The sequence below is a fragment of the Notolepis coatsorum genome, assembly GCF_963971535.1.
Source record: "Notolepis coatsorum genome assembly, chromosome: 1".
In the NCBI taxonomy this organism is placed as follows: Eukaryota; Metazoa; Chordata; class Actinopteri; order Aulopiformes; family Paralepididae; genus Notolepis; species Notolepis coatsorum.
In genome coordinates this window covers 295,191,475-295,210,582 of record NC_140165.1, presented here as the reverse complement: position 1 = coordinate 295,210,582, position 19,108 = coordinate 295,191,475, and the positions used below count along the sequence as shown (strand labels likewise).

General features: G+C 45.2%; 1 protein-coding gene across 1 annotated transcript in view; it reads right to left on the bottom strand.

Moving 5' to 3' along the window:
- The window catches only part of LOC311243196 (1,4-alpha-glucan-branching enzyme-like), a 288,129-nt gene that overhangs the window by 10,141 nt on the left and 258,880 nt on the right, over nt 1–19,108 (bottom strand). Inside the window, exon 15 of the mRNA XM_084332329.1 lies at nt 12,268–12,385. Coding sequence (XP_084188455.1) covers nt 12,268–12,385 — 118 coding nt within the window. The remainder of the gene's footprint in view (nt 1–12,267; nt 12,386–19,108) is intronic.

Below are 19,108 nucleotides of genomic sequence, written 5' to 3'. Positions count from 1 at the left end.
GGTATGGAGTTCAGGTGTGCTGGAGTCATGGGAGCAGCTGATTGACGTCTGTGGGCAGATTACGTCATCTATATAACCCCGGCTCAGATGTCATGATGCTGCCAGATCGTAACTTCGTGTTTTCCCAGTCAGTCGTGTTTATTGTGTGCTCGTGATATATTCTAGTCCATTGATCTTTAACCGTGCCTAACGCTGTGTTGTCCTCCTTCCCCGCAGTTCGATACCTGGCTCTTCACCCTGATCTCGTGCTTGGATAGCGTGTTCTGACCTCCGCCTGCCTAACGATTCTCCTTGCCTTTTCCCCAGAACGTATGAGGACCTGAACTCGTATATGACCCAACCCCCTCCAATGTACAGTAAATGTCCTAAGTAACCCAGTAATACACGAGACCCTCTTCTTGGACCAAGTAAGGTTTCGTCGATAATCCAATGTACAGTTACCCCCACTCCACCCCGCCTACCCATCCCCCCCCCACCCCACCTACCCAACCCCCCCGCCCCACCTCCTCCAATGTACAGTTTCTTCGTCAAATGTATATAGTCTCTTTTTTAGACTCTTTTTGTATCACAAACAGTACTGTATTTGTAAATCTGGTATGTCATAAATGTATAGATGTAGTAGTACTGTCTATCTGTATGTCATATATGTTATGATGAATTGAAAATGGGAGACCCTGATGTAAACAAGACGAAAGTCTTTCTCTGGTCTGCATTCCCTTAACAATTGTGTGTATTGATCTGTACTGTACCCATTCTGCAATCTGTTAATACAATTTTCAATCAATCAATCAATCAATGTTGGACTGCCTTGCCCCTGCCTACTCCCTCTTATTACCCGAGTACCCGTTACGTTATTGACCCCTGCCCGTCTGACTACGCTGCCCCACACACTCACCCTGGACAGTACGAGATCCCCCTCTGTGTTTCTCGATTCCTGCCCGGATGCGTGTATCGCTTCCGCAACGGAATTCGGTTTCCGGGTTCCTCTGATTGGCCACGACCCCCACGTGACCCGCCCCCCTATCCACCGCTCTGCCGCTGCCGCGCGCGGCCGCGGACTCGCTCGCTTCCTCAATTTATACGCATGGAAGTATTGACTAAATGAATGAATGAAAACTTTATTTAACAGATTGCAGAATGGGTACAATACAGTACTGGAATATGTTGTGCCTTTACACATATGTTGGATTATGTAATTGGTTTGTCATGACAAACAAATAAAATATCGCGTCGTTCTATATGAATTGAAAATGGGGGACCCTGATGTAAACAAGACAAATGTCTTTCTCAGGTCTGCATCCCCTTAACAATTGTGTGTATTGAGCCGTACTGTATTGTACGCATTCTGCAATCTGTTAAATAAAGTTCTCATTCATTCAGTCAATACTTCCATGCGTATTAATTGAGGAAGCGAGCGAGTCCGCGGCCGCTCTCTGCCGCGCAGGGCAGCGGCAGAGCGGTGGATAGGGGGGCGGGTCACGTGGGGGTCGCGGCCAATCAGAGGAACCAGGAAACCGAATTCCGTTGCGGAAGCGATACACGCTGCCCGGATACCCGACGTCTCTCCAGCATACAGTGTGTGTGTGTGTGTGTGTGTGTGTGTGTGTCTGCTTCAGCTGTGCTTATCCTACTGACTGCACCTTATTAAGCCTGGCTGTGGCGAGTGATGCTTTCTTGAAGGAGTTTATCATCACTCAATATCCAGGCAGAGGTAGAGAGCACGCACACACACACCCACCCACCCACCCCCACACCCACGCACTGAATGACAAAAAAAAAAAAAAAAAGGACAGAAAAGTTTGGACCAACTTTGAACGCAACAGTTGTTAAATAAAACATGGACTGGAATGGACTTTTTTTTTCTTTTTTTGCAGCGCCTGCAGAGGCACCTGTCTGATTAATCTTGTCATATCCAGGAGGCTGGGAGGGGGAGGACGCTGCTTCATGCAAGACCACAGTCTCGCCGTGCAATCTCTGACAAGGAGTCCAAAAAATACGAGCTGAGTGGTGCAGAGTGGTACACACCCACCCCACCCTCCCCCCTCCTCCTCCTCCACCACCGCCCCCTCCCCCACCCCCACCCTCCCCATCCCTTTCATTCCCCACGAATCCCCGACGATGCCGGCATTAGCAGATGACTGTTAACTAAACTTCACCATGTTGCCGGGAGGGACAGCGGTGAAATAGTGCTGTTTGAATTAATAAAAGAGCGTGGAAAAGATTTAAGGGAATGTGGAATTTCCGTCCTTTAAGTTACGGAGGCTGAGCTAACACAGCGGAGAATTACGGTCTGGACGGGAGAGGCTTTTAACCGGGGTAGACGGAATCTTAAATAATGTTGAATTAGTGCCCTTAATAGAAGTCCGAGAGCATTCGCTGAGGCGGGTTTTGATGCATCGGCAGCACCGGTTTCACTTTCTGAACGGAGGGGTATTTCACTTTCCCACCGACGGCAACTGGTTCTGGTGTTTGATGTGAAAGAGGTTCAACTTCGGTTTACATAAACAAACACCTCGTCAGGTGGTGTGTGTGTGCAAGGCCAGATTAAGACTTCAGAGGCCCCTGGGCCAGATTCTTGTGGAGGCCCCCCCACACACACATACACGTGCGCACAGTGTATGTACAGATACCGAGATGTCACTCCATGTTACCTGCTATCTGTTACTGCACAATGTTGTTTCTTCTTTGATTCTATTATATGTACCACTGTATTGCACATCGTTGCGGGCAAGACCACCCGCATTTCATTGTATACCTGTATGCCGTGACAATTAAAACTCTTGACTTGACTTGACAGTGGCGTTTTTATATGTGTATGTATATATAGAATATTTAGAAGTGGTGGGCTCTGAGGGCCAAGCTAAAAGGACTTTGATCACCCCTGCCCACTTTGACAACCTAGGATGGCTTAGAGTAGACGACAGAGTACAGCAACTTGCAATGGGCCTGGTCTACAAGATACACTACACGACCAAGGTACCCATGTACATGTCAAAATACTTCCCAAAGGTCAGTGAATACCACGATCACAACACCAGAGGGAGCTCCACAAATCATGTTAAACCCAGATTCGGCTCAAACAAGGGACTAAACACGTTTAGCAATTATGCCACATCAATGTGGAACGCCCTACCCAAAGCTGTAAAGGAATGTGAATCACTACCCACTTTCAAAAACACTCAAAGAACACCTACGGGAGACTGAAATTCAAAACTGGCCCCTGTAAATGTCCTAACATAACCCCCTCCAATGTACAGTAAATTACCAAGTATGGTTTTGTCAATATTCCAATGTACAGTTTTGCTTGTACAGTTGTACTACATTCTGTTGTGGAAGGACAGCTCATTCACTGAGAGACTTACACTACATCAGGGTAAGACATTTTAAGTAATTTAGTAATATCTTTAAACTGAGACTTGATTGCTGACTTGACCAGCTGACTTGATTAAGACATTTTAAGTAATTTAGTAATATCTTTAAACTGAGACTTGATTGCTGACTTGACCAGCTGACTTGATTAAGGGGCGTGTTTAAAGCGGCCATTTTGTTTCCTTAAGTGACCCATTAAAAGCTGCTTCCTGCTTAAAGACAGCACTTGTGTACTGAGTGTGATCTCAGAGCCCTGTCACTGCTTAAAAGCAGAACCTCAGCCTCTCCTGGAATCACTCTGTACTACATTCTGTTGTGGAAGGACAGCTCATTCACTGAGAGACTTACACTACATCAGGGTAAGACATTTTAAGTAATTTAGTAATATCTTTAAACTGAGACTTGATTGCTGACTTGACCAGCTGACTTGATTAAGGGGCGTGTTTAAAGCGGCCATTTTGTTTCCTTAAGTGACCCATTAAGGGCCAGGTGTTAGAAAGCACTAATTAGTGATAGGGATTTAAAGGCTTGCTGGCTTAGCGTCAGCGAAGCGTCGTGAAACGAAGAGGGACAAAGAGGAGTTTTCCTGGAGTTCTCTGCAGAGGGATCCAGGGATCCACCCAGTGCTAAGTACATAATAACCCTATCTTACACTCCACTCTGAAAAATCTCCCTTTCCCTCCCACTCTGCTATTTCTCTACTTCCTCCCTGCCACTCTTGACACCACAATGTGTCTCATATCCACAATCTGCTCCCCCAGAACAGACTCAACCCACCCACGGCAGTTTGCTAGCAACCCGGCTAATCTATCCTACCCTCCTACAGCCACTAATACACCTGTCACAGTACAGGGAGGCCTATGGAATTGTCAATCAGCAGTCAAGAAAGCTGACTTCATTACTGCCTACGCCCATAGTCAAAATCTGCAGCTCCTGGCTCTAACTGAGACCTGGATAACCCCCAATAACTCATCAACACCTGCAGCATTATCTACAAACTATAACTTCACTCACACACCTCGACCTTCCAGGCGGGGTGGAGGCACTGGCCTCATGACATCTCCTTCATGGACTACAAACGTAACACCCCTCCCAGCACTGTCACTCTCCTCTTTTGAATATCATGCAGTATCTGTCTCTAATCCTTTCAATCTCACCATTGTTACACTCTACCGCCCTCCAGGTCCGCTCGATCACTTCACAGATGAGCTGGACATGCTTCTAAGCTCCTTACCGGAAGATGGTACCCCTCTCCTTCTATTGGGCGACTTCAACCTGCCTGACTCATCTCAGTCAGTCATAGTAGTCTCCCTCCTACAATCATTTGACCTGACTCCCACTGCCATGCCTCCCACCCACAAAGCAGGCAACTCCTTGGATCTCATATTTTCCCGTAACTCCAGCATCATTAACACCACGGTAACTCCCCTACATGTATCTGACCATTCCTTCATATCCTTCTCACTAACTCTCATGCTTAACCGAAAGGTCTTCACCCCAACTCAAACCGTCTCACTCAGACGCAACCTGCCCTCCCTATCCCCCTCCACCCTCTCCTCTGACATACTATCCGCTCTACCTTTGAGTGACACCTTCTCTGCTCTCTCCACAGAGATGGCAACCTCCACCCTCCTCTCAGCCCTTGCAACCTCCTTCGACAAGCTCTGTCCCCTCGTTGAGAAACCTGCCCGCCGTTCCCCACCCAGTCCATGGCTGACAGATCCAGTGAGAGAACAAAGACAGGTCCTGAGAGCGGCTGAAAGGAAGTATAGAAAGTCACGCCTCACTGCTGACATCGACACATATCACAACCTCTTGTTAACATTCTCCAAAACCATTACTAATGCCAAAGCTTCTTTCTTTCACCATAGGATCGAGGCCTCTGCCAAGAATCTTCGCAAACTGCATGCTACCATGTCCTCCCTCCTCACTCCCCCCCCACCCCCCCCTCCCTCATCTTTCTCTGCCGAAGACTTTGCGATCTTCTTTGAGGAAAAAGTGGAGAACATCCGCAGCTCCTTCTCCCAACCCCCACCCATTCCAAATGCTGAATCGAGAACCTCATCCTTCACTCTGTCATCTTTCTCTCCCATTACAGAAGCCGAGACCCTGACACTGGTAACGTCGAACCGTCCGACTACATGCCAGCTGGACCGGCTACCTTCCCCACTCCTCCAGTCCATAGCACCAGACATCCTCCCATTCCTAACTGCAACCATCAACTCCTCACTCAACTCGGGGGTGGTCCCCACCTCCCTAAAACAAGCCAGAGTCACGCCCCTCATAAAAAAACCATCCCTGAACCCTACCGTCATAGGCAACTACCGTCCTGTCTCTCTTCTCTCCTTCCTTTCTAAAACACTTGAACGTGCTGTATCCAACCAACTTACTGCTTATCTCTTACAGAATGACCTCCTAGACCCTAATCAGTCAGGCTTCAGGACTGGTCACTCCACAGAGACAGCCCTCATTGCGGTCACAGAGGCACTTCACTTAGCAAAAGCGAAAGGCCTCTCCTCTGTCCTGATTCTCCTAGATCTATCTGCAGCCTTCGACACAGTCAACCACCAGATCCTCCTCGCGGCCCTCGCAGGAATGGGAGTGGCTGGCTCTGCGCTGACATGGTTGTCATCATACCTCAATGACCGCTCCTACCAAGTGTCATGGAGAGGGACCCTGTCGGCCACCTGCCCCCTGCGGACGGGTGTCCCCCAGGGCTCGGTTTTAGGACCCCTTCTCTTCTCCCTCTACACTAAATCACTGGGTAACATTATCACGTCTCATGGCTTCTCCTACCACTGTTATGCCGACGATACTCAACTCTTCCTCTCCTTCCCTCCCTCAGATATCCACGTCTCTGAGCGGATCTCGGCCTGTCTGTCCGACATCTCCGCCTGGATGACGACCAACCACCTCAAACTGAACCTAAGCAAAACAGAATTGCTCCACCTGCCGGCCAAATCCTCCCCCCTGACCGACCTTTCCATCACAGTCGAGAATGCAGCTGTGACCGCGTCCCCGACCGCCAAGAACCTTGGTGTTGTCCTCGACGACCAGTTGAACTTCTCTGCTCACATCGCAGCGACAACCAGAACCTGCCGATTCCTCCTGAGCAACGTCAGAAGGATACGCCCCTTCCTGACAAAAGAAGCCACCCAACTCCTCGTCCAATCAACAGTCATCTCCCGCCTCGACTACTGCAACGCACTGCTCGCTGGCCTCCCGGCCACTGCCACTAAGCCTCTTCAACTCATTCAGAACGCAGCGGCCCGCCTGATCTCAAACCTACCGAAGTCGGCCCATGTCACCCCACTTCTTAGGGACCTGCACTGGCTCCCCATTGCTGCACGAATCCGCTTCAAGGCCCTTGACCTAGCATACCGTGCGGCAAAGGGAACTGCTCCCGCCTACCTCCGGTCAATGGTCTCTAACTACACACCCTCAAGACCCCTACGCTCTGCATCTTCTGGCCGCCTCAGACCTACTCCTATCCAAGCTCCGGGAGGGTCATCAAAGAGAAGTCGCCTATTCTCAGTCCTTGCCCCACAATGGTGGAATGAACTACCCACCCCAGTTAGGACAGCCGAAACACGTCCAATCTTTCGCCGTCGACTAAAGACTCACTTCTTCAACCATTATCTGAAAAAAAAAAAAAAAAAAAAAAAAATCTAACCCTAACTAACCATACTGTCATGCACTTGTCCTAATAAACTAACCTACACTGTAGCACTCAACACTTTGATGAACATTGTTACTCAGCTGATAGAGTTGTGCTCTTCCTGATGGCTTGTCGTACAGAACTTGTAAGTCGCTTTGGATAAAAGCGTCAGCTAAATGACTAAATGTAAATGTAAATGTAAATGTACAGTGTCCCCCACCCCTCCTACCCACCCCCCCCCCCCCACCCACCCACCCACCCAACCACCTCCAATGTACAGTCCCCCCCACCCCCACCTCCACCCCACCTACCCAACCTCCTCCAATGTACAGTTTCTACGTCAAATGTATATACTCTCTTTTCTGGACTCTTTTCGTATCACAAACAGTACTGTATTTGCAAATCTGGTATGTCATAAATGTATAGATGTAGCAGTACTGTCTATCTGTATGTCATGTATGTCATATATGTTATGATGAATTGAAAATGGGGGACCCTGATGTAAACAAGACGAAAGTCTTTCTCTGGTCTGCATCCCCTTAACAATTATTGAGCTGTACTGTAGTGTACTGTACCCATTCTGCAATCTGTTAATAAAGTTTTCAATCAATCAATCAAGAAGAGAAAATAAACACATTTTCTCTCTCCGCACCAGGTACCTTCCCATTGCAACCGACCCTAATGTCGAGTTCACCCTCCGCCTATGCAGGCTCTGACACTACTTGCAGTTGCAGTAAATCCTCGTAATTACAATGTAACCTGTAGGCTACTCGTACTGGTTATGGCGAATAAAACGTTATATTCTTCTAACCTGTCTCGGGTCTCGGCGGCTGTAGGCTACTTTTTTAAATGTTTATTTTTTCAGGCATCTTTTGTAAACAGTATAGGGTCAGTAGGAACTGTATAATAATATAATATAATCAGGGCTTCAGCAGCGGGGGTGCTGAGATAAGTGATATAATAATAATAATAATAATAATAACAACACTCTCGTTCACTAGAGGAGACCACTGCCCAACTCCGCGCTCTCACGCTCAGCTCTGCGGAGCGACACAAACAATGTAACCGTTTTGATGCATACATGTAACCTGTAGTAGCATACTGGTTATGGCGAATAAAACGTTCTATTCTTCTAACCTGTCTCGGGTCTCGGCGGCTGTAGCGTGGCTGGGGCCTGGCTGGGCTGTCTGTCTGCCTGGACTCGGAGCTGACCGGGGGGTTGAGGTGGGGAGCTTACTGCCGATGCATCTTCAGTAACGTTAGAGTCAGTATACCTTTGCTGCCTGCTGGAACAATGATGTTCTTTTTCGTAGCTTTGCCGTCTCCTGTTTGGCTTTCGCACTCATCTTGTTTTTCTGAGCACCGCGTCCGCTTGGGTATATTTACCGGCGCTTCCCGCTGTGTTTTGAACGCTGCCCAGCCTGCCAATGAACATTAGTCAGCCGGCTAGCCCTATCGCAGGTGAGCAAATAATTACAACATAGCAGGGAGGGGGGGGGCTCTGCCCTGCAGAAGGCAGAAGGCAGAACCATACTCCCACTGCCACACTGCGCCCTGTTCGTTACGAAATCTAGCCTACAGTGGGGGCAGGGCCCCCTAAGCTCCGGGGCCCCCCCGCACCGCGGGGGTTGCGGGGGCCTCCGCTACGCCACTGGGCTCAATACACACAATTGTTAAGGGGTTGCAGACCAGAGGAAGACTTTCGTCTTGTTTACATCAGGGTCCCCCATTTTCAATTCATAGTGACATGTATGACATGCACAACATATATGACATCATGACATTTATGGCATAGGGACATACATGACATACAGGTATATAGTACATTAAAAATATTGGGGCCTCTAGTGACGAGGGGCCTCCAAAAGGCCTCGAGTGACGAGGGGCCTCCAAAAAAATTAAAAAATTAAAGTTAAAAAAAAAATAATAATAATTTGGGGCCTCTTGTGACGAGGGGCCTCCAAAAGGCCTCTAGTGACGAGGGGCCTCCAAATCTTTTTTAAATTAAAGTTAAAAAAAAAATAAAAAAAAATGTTGGGGCCTCTAGTGACGAGGGGCCTCCAAATTATTTTTATTAAAAAAAAAATATATATATATATATATATATTTTTTGGAGGCCCCTCGTCACTAGAGGCCCACGGGCCGCGGCCCGGACGGCCCGGTCGTTAATACGGCCCCGTGTGTGTGTGTGTTGGTGGTAGTACTGGCTATTAACACTTTCTTTGCCAATAACGAGTACACCCGTTATTGCTCGCCAAGACTTCAGTGCCAATAACGAGTATACTCGTTATTAGATCGTTAGAACTTTTTCCTTTGATCCCCGCTCTACAGACTTGGCCCGGAGCTCTCTGAATCACTGTGGCACAGCTACATACGTTGGAATTACAATGCCGATCGAATCTCACCAGATGGCAGTATCGTCTACCTTTTGCACTCTGATAGAAAGGCAACAGGATTGTCAATGAATGCACCGGACTATCGAGGCTCGCTCTTTGGGGGAGGAGCTCTTCCAAAGCAATCGCTAGCAGATCTGATCGCCTCAAAACCTATAGTGTCCCGTAAACACGTGTAATTACTAGGGATGTCCCGATCACGTTTTTTTGCTCCCGATCCGATCCCGATCATGTGATTTTGAGTATCTACCGATACCGATATTTCCCGATCCGATCAAAATTATTTTTTTTATTCCACAAACATAACCATGTTCACGTCTTAAACTCATACTGAGGCCTTAGTTTTGGTTTTAAATTGCATATCATCATTCATTTATTTATTGTCACACAGAGCAGAAGAATTTTGCCAAAACAAACCAATAGTATCCAGCTGCAGAACAGCAGACCAGCCACACTCTCAGACCCAAACGCATTTCCTTTGATTTAATTATACATCAAATGATTTATGAAGTTAACTTTTCACCTGGATAACGTCAACATTCAGGGTGAATGTAATGTGAGAAATTGGGATAAAAAAAATTTAAATAAAAATTATTTGGGTCTGAGATTGTGGCTGGTCTGCTGTTCTGCAGCTGGATACTATTGGTTTGTTTTGGCAAAATTCTTCTGCTCTGTGACAATAAATAAATGAATGATGATATGCAATTTAAAACCAAAACTAAGGCCTCAGTATGAGTTTAAGACGTGAACATGGTCATGTTTGTTGAATAAAAAAGAAAAAAGTAAAAAAAAAAAAAAAAAAAAAATCGTTTTTTTTTTTTTTTTTTTTGCCGATCCCGATCTTCGGAAAATCACGTGATCGGCCCCGATCCCGATCACGTGATCGGATCGGGACATCCCTAGTAATTACATATAAACTTGTAATCGCGATTGCCGATGGGATCATTGGAATTATTCTTTTTGGATTACCTTCTGGCTAAGGTAATTTTTGGGGTAAGACCCTTGATGGTTTTGTGAAGGTACATATGTACATGTTATATACCTTTGATTTTAGAGTATTTGGGGGTTCAAGGAATCAACCAGAAAGATTCAGGCTTATTGCACATAACAGGTCCTATCTCGCGATCTATGGAAAAAGACTGTATTCTTTCGGAAATGGGCGTGTAATAAACTACAAACTACAGTGTGTAGAAACGAACGCCTTTTTACATGTTGGACTACAAGTAGTATCTGTCAAATGAACCACACCATTGTCTCCACAGCTATAATACAGAACACACACACAGCTCTGCAAACATCGTGAAACACCACGGAAATTACTATTTTAAGCTGGCCTTCTAGCGGCAGAGATGGGTATTAAGCGTGACGCTGAAAGTGTTAATGGCTGAGTCACGCTGCCTTAAAAAACTAAAACCTGTATTATCATACAGAACGCAGTTAAAAAAAAAAATAGCGAGACGAGTTCACGATGCTACCGACCACTCTCCTCCGCACAGTACTGTACTTTTAAACTAATTGGGATTCATTACCATAAGATCTAACACACACAATCAACAGTTGGGAGAGCGCGGGTATCTCTACGCTGATCCTCGGTAACTCATCCCTGACCTTATTCATAAACATCCCACTGCCTCTCGGCGTTTTGAGCAGGGAAAAAAATTACATCAGGCGAAAAAGGAAGCAAACATGAGGAAGGTCCTAGAGCGGTCTACTTAAAATGCATATCAATGTTTCTTTCTATATTTCAAGGACCAACCTATTTCATGCTATTAGCCTTAAGCAGTCTCCATGATGGAAGCCTGGTGGTTTCGCTCCCGCAGATATTCTCTCCCCTCCAGTGAAGCCGTGGAAGTTTAAGATGCATACAGATGAAAAGGTAAGTTCTAACGCTATGAATAATGCACATTGTTTCATGCGAGTATCTGGAAGTGCCGCAGATATTGGATTCACCTAACTGCGGTTACGCTGTTGTTTACCCGTCTATGATGAGTCAAAAGGGCTGCTGTGAAAAGGGCCTGTCAGAAGGGCCTCGAAGGTATTCTTACCGCAAAAATAATTGGGTAACGAGACCTTGGGAAATCCTGAGGCAGCCGTTTGATTGGCTGCGAGTTTGAAAAAACACCCGCCTCAGGAAATGGCACCTCTGGTTATTTTCCTGAGCACCTTCCTGAGCTCACACATGAGTTTGCAGTACAGGTGGGGGACAAAATCCATACAGCAATATATCCTTTGCGTGCAGATATTAATATTTATTTATTTTTGACAATCCCATTTTGATGCAATAAAAATTGGAGAGATGTGAACAGACTGAAAACTTCTTATTAGATGCAACATTGTGACTCTAGTATGGTGATAATATTGTATCATGGGGCCTCTGGTGATTCCCAATCCTAGTTTGCAGTATGATTGACAGGCCTTTCCTACCCACCAACTCTATTCCCAAATTACTAAATCAAATGTGACAGCTATTAAAGGCACATCTGTAATCAACATATAAACAGAAGGGTTAGCCCTACCACCAATGTTCTGAACATAGGATTGGAGACATGTTATCAAGCAAAAATTTATTGGAAAGCGTCTTAATTCAAGGCCTAACAATAAACAACATTTTCTTGTGCTGTAAAAGGTTTGTTTACATTGGTAACGCCTGTAACATGAGAGTAAAACAGATGTATATTTTCAGCTACGATCAGTTGACAAAGATACATAATGCTCATTTCCCATCTACAATTCAAAGCCTCGGAAAAAGAAGACTGGCGATTGCGTACTATTAATTATGCATGTCTGGTTGGCTTTCATCGAAGGATGACCTGCTGTGCGTTAAGAACTGAAGGTGAGGAAACGTACCTGCATGGAGTGGGACCGACCGTTGTGGGGCTTGGGTTCCGTGAAGAACTGTGTGTTGTGCTCCAGCCGCCCGTGACCTCCATACAGAGCATCATCGGAGTCCAGCTTGATGCTATACCTGAGTTGGATGCTGATTAAGGAACACTAGTCTGTACTAGGAAGCAAGGAAACTGCATTAATTTCATCCTGGCAATGAAAACAATGCTAGAACATAAACATTGTTTGGGTGCGAGAGCTGACGCAAAACATTTTCACAGCCTCATAAAATATAGAGCTCCATTCGTCAGCTATGGAGCATTGCTGGATTTGACATCCCACCAATCGCAGGGTTCTCTCTCCTAGCTTTAGGAGAGAGTGGTGCGTGCTCACAAATACTGTCTGAACTGGCCTGGGTCACAGGAAGAACATCATATGGATTCTTAAAATGGGTGGCATTCCCCTTTAAGACATTTGCTTGGGGCCACTCGGCTGCTCTGTGTTCAATAAAACCATCACATCCATCTCAGAATTCCTCCTCCTCATCTCACGCTATAGTGATGGTGCTGATCCCTGTTTGACAGAGAGAACACCGCCCACCATTAACATAAATAGAAAAGTAATTCATCCATGATTCAGCCATGGAGCCTGGCAGTCTAATTTATCCAATTCATTACACAAATAATGGATTTCATCAAAAAGTGATCCAAACAGAGCAAAACAAATAATATGCACACTATCCGTGTCTACACTGCAGTTAAAATGTTAAATATTATCCGTGCATGAAAAAAAGATAATTTTATTTGCACAATTTCTCTTATGCTTTTGAACCTGGAGCTATCAAGCTGGCTGACTTGTCTTAGGTATTGGTGACCTCTGTAGTGGGATGTGTAAAGCTGTGCGTTTGATGTAATACTGTATCTTCTCAACAAAGAACTATGAGATAGAAAAATGATTAATTACATTCATATGACCAAATCTGTCATGAACCAGAGATGACTTTACCGTCATTCCCGCAGTTTTGGAAAAATAAGATGAGGTGGAATGCACTTCAAAAATGGGAAACAGTAGGGCGGCTGGGTGGCGCAGCGGACATTGCGCTCGTCACCAACGCAAGAGACACCGGGTTCGAATCCGGCTTGGGCCGGCCGTCATACTAACTCAATTGGCAGAGTTAGCAGGTGGAAGTCGATGGGTGGTAATCTGGACGTTGTGGTCAGCGACTCCTACAGGTCGATTGGGGGACGCCTGCACAGCAGAGACAGGAAATGGTGGGGGTAGTGTGAGCCTCCCACACGTGACACCTCACCAATGAGAGTCCGCGCTGGCAGGTGAAAAGATGTGATGGGCTGCCTCCTCGTGTATCGGAGGGGACACGTGATGCAAGGCTTCTATCCTCACTACCACTGGCCAGCGGGGGCCATATGCGAGCAAACAGTTCAAGCTTGAGCCCGACCTGAAATCTAAATCCTTGCGGAGAATCCTCCCAAGCACTGGTTACCAAGCCTAGCTGCAGAGAAGCACCCCTCCCATTCCTGACATGAACTGTGTTGCATTTATTTAATTTCATAGAAAAACGATGACATCTCATATGAACGGTAAGGCCATTATGATTACACACCTAGCCCCCCAACCAAAGCATGGTTTGGAGGATAAATAAGCCTTACAAAATAGCCTGTTTAGAGATTAGAGTCAACTTAAAAAGGGGCAGTTCACCCAAACCGGGACTGCTATCTATCCGTTCAGATAGTTTTGGTGTGACTTGCATGTCAAAGAACGCATTTCTGCACAAATGTGCATTTACACAAAATACCCATAATACAGGCGGAGATTAGTGCCACCAGAAAATTTATATTTGCCATGCTCAACTGGAATAATTGCAGACAAAAAATTTATTTGAATGGCATAATCTGAATTTGTATTGCACAATTTGAAATTGAATGTAGCGGTTTGACATTTAATTTGAGTTTCATTACATTCAACTGTCTTTCAGGGTTTTATTTGAGAAAAACTCAAATTCAGCTCTCACAATTGAAATCCAGCTCTCACAATTCAAATTCAGCTCTCACAATTCAAATTCAGCTCTCACAAATTCAGGTCTCTGACACACATCCAGGTACTACAAATGAGCACAGATTGAATACAACTATTTTAGGCGCTGTGATTGGTCAGAAAATTGGTTGCCTGTGAACAGCTAACTATGCTTGCTCTTACTAGTTGGCAAATCTTGGTTATAAAATAAAGTTATTTTACTTGTAATTTGGGTCTATGATCCAAATATTAAACAATACATAACAGAACTTGGTAATTTGTCAACCAGAATGATCATCACTAGCCCGCCAGCTTGACTCTCTCACCCGCTTACATTTACATTTAGTCATTTAACTGACGCTTTTATCCAAAGTGACTTAAGATAAGATATTCCTTAATTGATCCCCTTGGGGAAATTCGGGTAGAAATTGTGAACAAGTCAGCAGGAGGGGTACATCTCTGGCAGCTAAGGGGAAGTGGCATTGTTCGTCAAACAGTGTCAAACCTGAGTGCTACACTCTGAGTGCATAGTAGTAAAAACATATTAGCATAGTAGGTAGTAGTATAGGGTTAGTAACATAGTACAATGCCTTGCTTAAAACCCACTTTTTAGCTTATTGGGTCTAACCCTATATGTTGATTGTGGGCTTTTCAAATCAAATGTAGCCTTGTCAAAGAAAATTATTATAGATTAATATCGGCTTAATCCCACTAACTGATGAAAAACCAAGAGGAACGTTTTTCACTTTTGTTACGCTACATATAAAAACGTCTCACAACAGGCTTTCCAACCACCTTATCACGTCACATTTGTATAACTCATGGATTGTGCAGCCTTCAGACACAGGGTTTCCATCTGTTTGGAAAAATAGCTGAGGCAGATTTTACATATCTTTTAGCCATCATAATATAATCATTATAGAATTCGGTTGTGATATGAATTCATAATGAATGGCCTTTGTAAAATATATAATCAAAACAACATTAAGGTATATCTACAGCGGTTTATAATAGGCTATTGGGCCTCTCGTGTTATATTGGGGATATCTACAGCGGTTTATAATAGGCTATTGGGCCTCTCGTGTTATATTGGGGGGGGGGGGGGGGGGTGGGAACACAGAGAAAAGTTATCTTTTCATCTTTGGACAAAATAGCTATCTTTTTTTTAGGTTAACCTGACAATAGAGCATCCATCCACTATTATAAGACTACCTGTTCTTGTCCTAAAGTATTGCTTAAATATTATTCATTATTTTGACTTTATTCTCCAATCTCTATCCAAAGTAACTGTGTGAAGTGGTAGCGAAACACTAACTGTAACTCAAATCAAATTTATTTGTAAGGCCCGACAACACAAAACAAAAACACCATGTCCAAAAACATTAAAATAAATGAATGCAACACTCCCACGCGAAGGTAAGGAAAAATGCACTAAAACCTAGCAATAGGAAAAAATGCACCACAGGCAATGTGGAGGAGAGAAACATTAGAAGGGGGATCTCCCTTCTTCGATGTCGGTGATAGTAGGCATGGCCTACTGAACATTCACACTTGTTGAAAGAATGAAACGTATAATCACACAACAGAATGAAACGTATAATCACACATCAGAATGCCATGAACACATCTCATCACTTCCCTTCAATAGGGAGGTGTAGGGTAGCTAGGTGGTGTAGTGGGCAAGGCGCTCGCCACCAATGCAGGAGACGCTGGGTTCGAGCCCAGCTCTCCACATTGCTATCAGCTTGGCTGGTCGTTCATACTAATACAATTGGCAGTATTAGGGGGTGGGAAGCTGATGGGTGGGGATCGGACGTTGTGGACAGCGACTCCTACAGGTCGGTTTGTGCGCCTGCGCAGCAGAATCAGGAAGCGACGGGGGCGGCGTGTCCCTCCCACGCAGACCCCCGCCGCTGAGAGATCATGCTGTGCAGGTGAAAAGATGCGACGGCTGCTTCCTCGAGTACCGGAGGGGACACGTGATGTAAGGCTTCGTCCACATTGCAGCCGGCTTGTGGGAGGCATGGCCTAACAGCATTCGAGACAGGGGAGGGTAGAATTGGACGATACGAAATTGGGATGGGAGAAAAATAGAAAATGGGAGAAGAAGTAGATAAAAATAAAATAGGGAGGTGTAGTGGTTACGTCATTGCCATTTTTAGTGTTCCACCCTCTGTCCAACGCAATGTATTTCCCCATTGACCATTCCTAAATTGTCTCGTTTAAAACAAATAAAGCATTAACATTGGCATGGTGTACCTTTCTGTGCTTATTCATCCACAATCTATAGCTCAACATGAAGATATTCGCAATTAATCATAAAAGAAAATCGCCAAAAATGCTTAAACAATAATGTTAGTGATAGAAGGGAACTCATTTTGTGCAAAAATGGAAAGCTTTTTCATTTCCATGCGGCAGAATTGTTACAATAGCTGATAATCCATTTTCCCAATGATAAATCCCTATACGGGGTGGAACAACCAGTGACGTCAGACTACACCTCCCTATAGACAGCTCTGCCCTAGGCTGGGGTAAGTGTTTCACAGATTGAACTCTTCCGAATTCCTTGTTGCCATCGGAAAAGTGTCCATAACGATGAAGGGACCAGCTATGCGCTTCAAGGCCCTCAACCTGGCATATCGTGCGGCGAAGGGAACGCGTGTATCACTTCCGCAACGGATTTAGTCGGATTTCGGTTTCCGGGTTCGCCTGATTGGCCGCGACGGCCACGTGACACGCGTGGCACCGCCCCGCGGCAGCGGCAGCGTTGCCGCTGCGAATCAGTCAGAGCAATATTGTCACGCCATCTTCTGAGTGCAGACGCGCTGCTGTAATATTGTCGCTTTGTGGAAAGCAGGATGAGAGAGCGTAGATTTCAGTGTGTATCATTTAATCATTTATCATTTAACATTTGACAGGCATACATTGTTGTCATACAGAAGTACAGAATACTTTTATCCAAAATGCTTCTTACTGTTACTGTTAGAGACTGTGCTAGACAAGATAAGTATGAAATAAAATAGTATAGCATGTAAAATAGAAGTAAAAATAGAGGTCACGCTGTTCAGTATAGACATATGTACAATGTTCGATGCAGAATAGAAGTAACTGAGTTACCATACAATATACAACATACTATGCAATGTACTAATATACAATACGCTATAGTGCAAAGCAGCAATGGGATGAGGTACAATTTACAGTAAGGTGTACGAGTTGCAGTGCAAATGCTTCTTACTGGCGCGCTCCAGAGACTGTACCATACAATATACAATATACTATGCAATGTACTAATATACAATACGCTATAGTGCAACGCAGAAATGGGATGAGGTACAATTTACAGTAAGGTGTACGAGTTGCAGTGCAAATGCTTCTTACTGGCGCGCTCCAGAGACTGTTACTGTACCATACAATATACAATATACTATGCAATGTACTAATATACAATACGCTATAGTGCAAAGCAGAAATGTAAGGTGTACGAGTTGCAGTGCAAATGCTTCTTACTGGCGCGCTCCAGAGACTGTTAAGCATTTTGGATAAAAGTATTCTGTACTTCTGTATGACAACAATGTATGCCTTTCAAATGTTAAATGATAAATGATTAAATGATACACTGAAATCTACGCTCTCTCATCCTGCTTTCCACAACGCGACAATATTACAGCAGCGCGTCTGCACTCAGAAGATGGCGTGACAATATTGCTCTGACTGATTCGCGTGTCACGTGGCCGTCGCGGCCAATCAGGCGAACCCGGAAACCGAAATCCGACTAAATCCGTTGCGGAAGTGATACACGCGAAGGGAACGGCTCCCGCCTACCTCCAGTCAATGGTCTTTAACTATACACCCTCAAGACCCCTCCACTCTACATCCTCTGGCCGCCTCAACCCCACTCCTATCAGAGCTCCGGGAGGGTCATCAAAGAGAAGCCGCCTATTCTCGGTCCTTGCCCGACAATGGTGGAACGAACTTCCCACCACAAGTAGGACAGCCGAAACCCGACCAATCTTTCGCTGTCGACTGAAGACACACTTCTTCAATCAATATCTGAAATAATATTTTAATAAAAAACGTCTTACAGTCATGCACTTTTCCAAATACTAACATATACACTGTAGCACTCAAGTCTGAACACTTTGATGAACATTGTTACTCAGCTGATAGAGTTGTACCCTTCCTACTGACTTGTCGTACAGAACTTGTAAGTCGCTTTGGATAAAAGCATCAGCTGAATGACTAAATGTAAATGTATCCATCGAGCACAGTGATACCCGATACAGCCTCAAAACAATGTCAGCCGATGAGCAGATGTAAAAACACAGAGCGACCGTAGAGGTGACCGCACACCGCAAAATCTTAAACGCCACGCAAGCACAGTTCCATTAAGACGATTCCTATTGTGTCTATGGAACCCCCCCGCAAACTGGAGACTTGGGCTGGGTTTTTTAAATAGTTATTAAAATGTTTAATCATTCAAAGGTGGCTGGGTGGTTAATAACACATTTCTGCGGTGTGACAAACTCAGAATGCATATTTAAAAAAATTTATTAAAAAAAATCTCCCCTCCCAATGTTAGTCGTTATGCCAATTCCCAATCCCCTTCCTGGTCGTTGCGCACTCTACCCCCTACCGTCGGTCTGGGAGAGCGGAGACTATCACATGTTTCCTCCGACACATGTGTACCCAGCCCACCACTTCTTTTCACCTGGCAGCGCGGACTCTCACAGAGAGTGTAACGTGTGGAAGGTCACACTACCTCTCTTAGATCCTTCCCTCGCTGTGCAGGCGCCCCGACCGAACTGTAGGAGTCGCTGTCCACAACGACCCA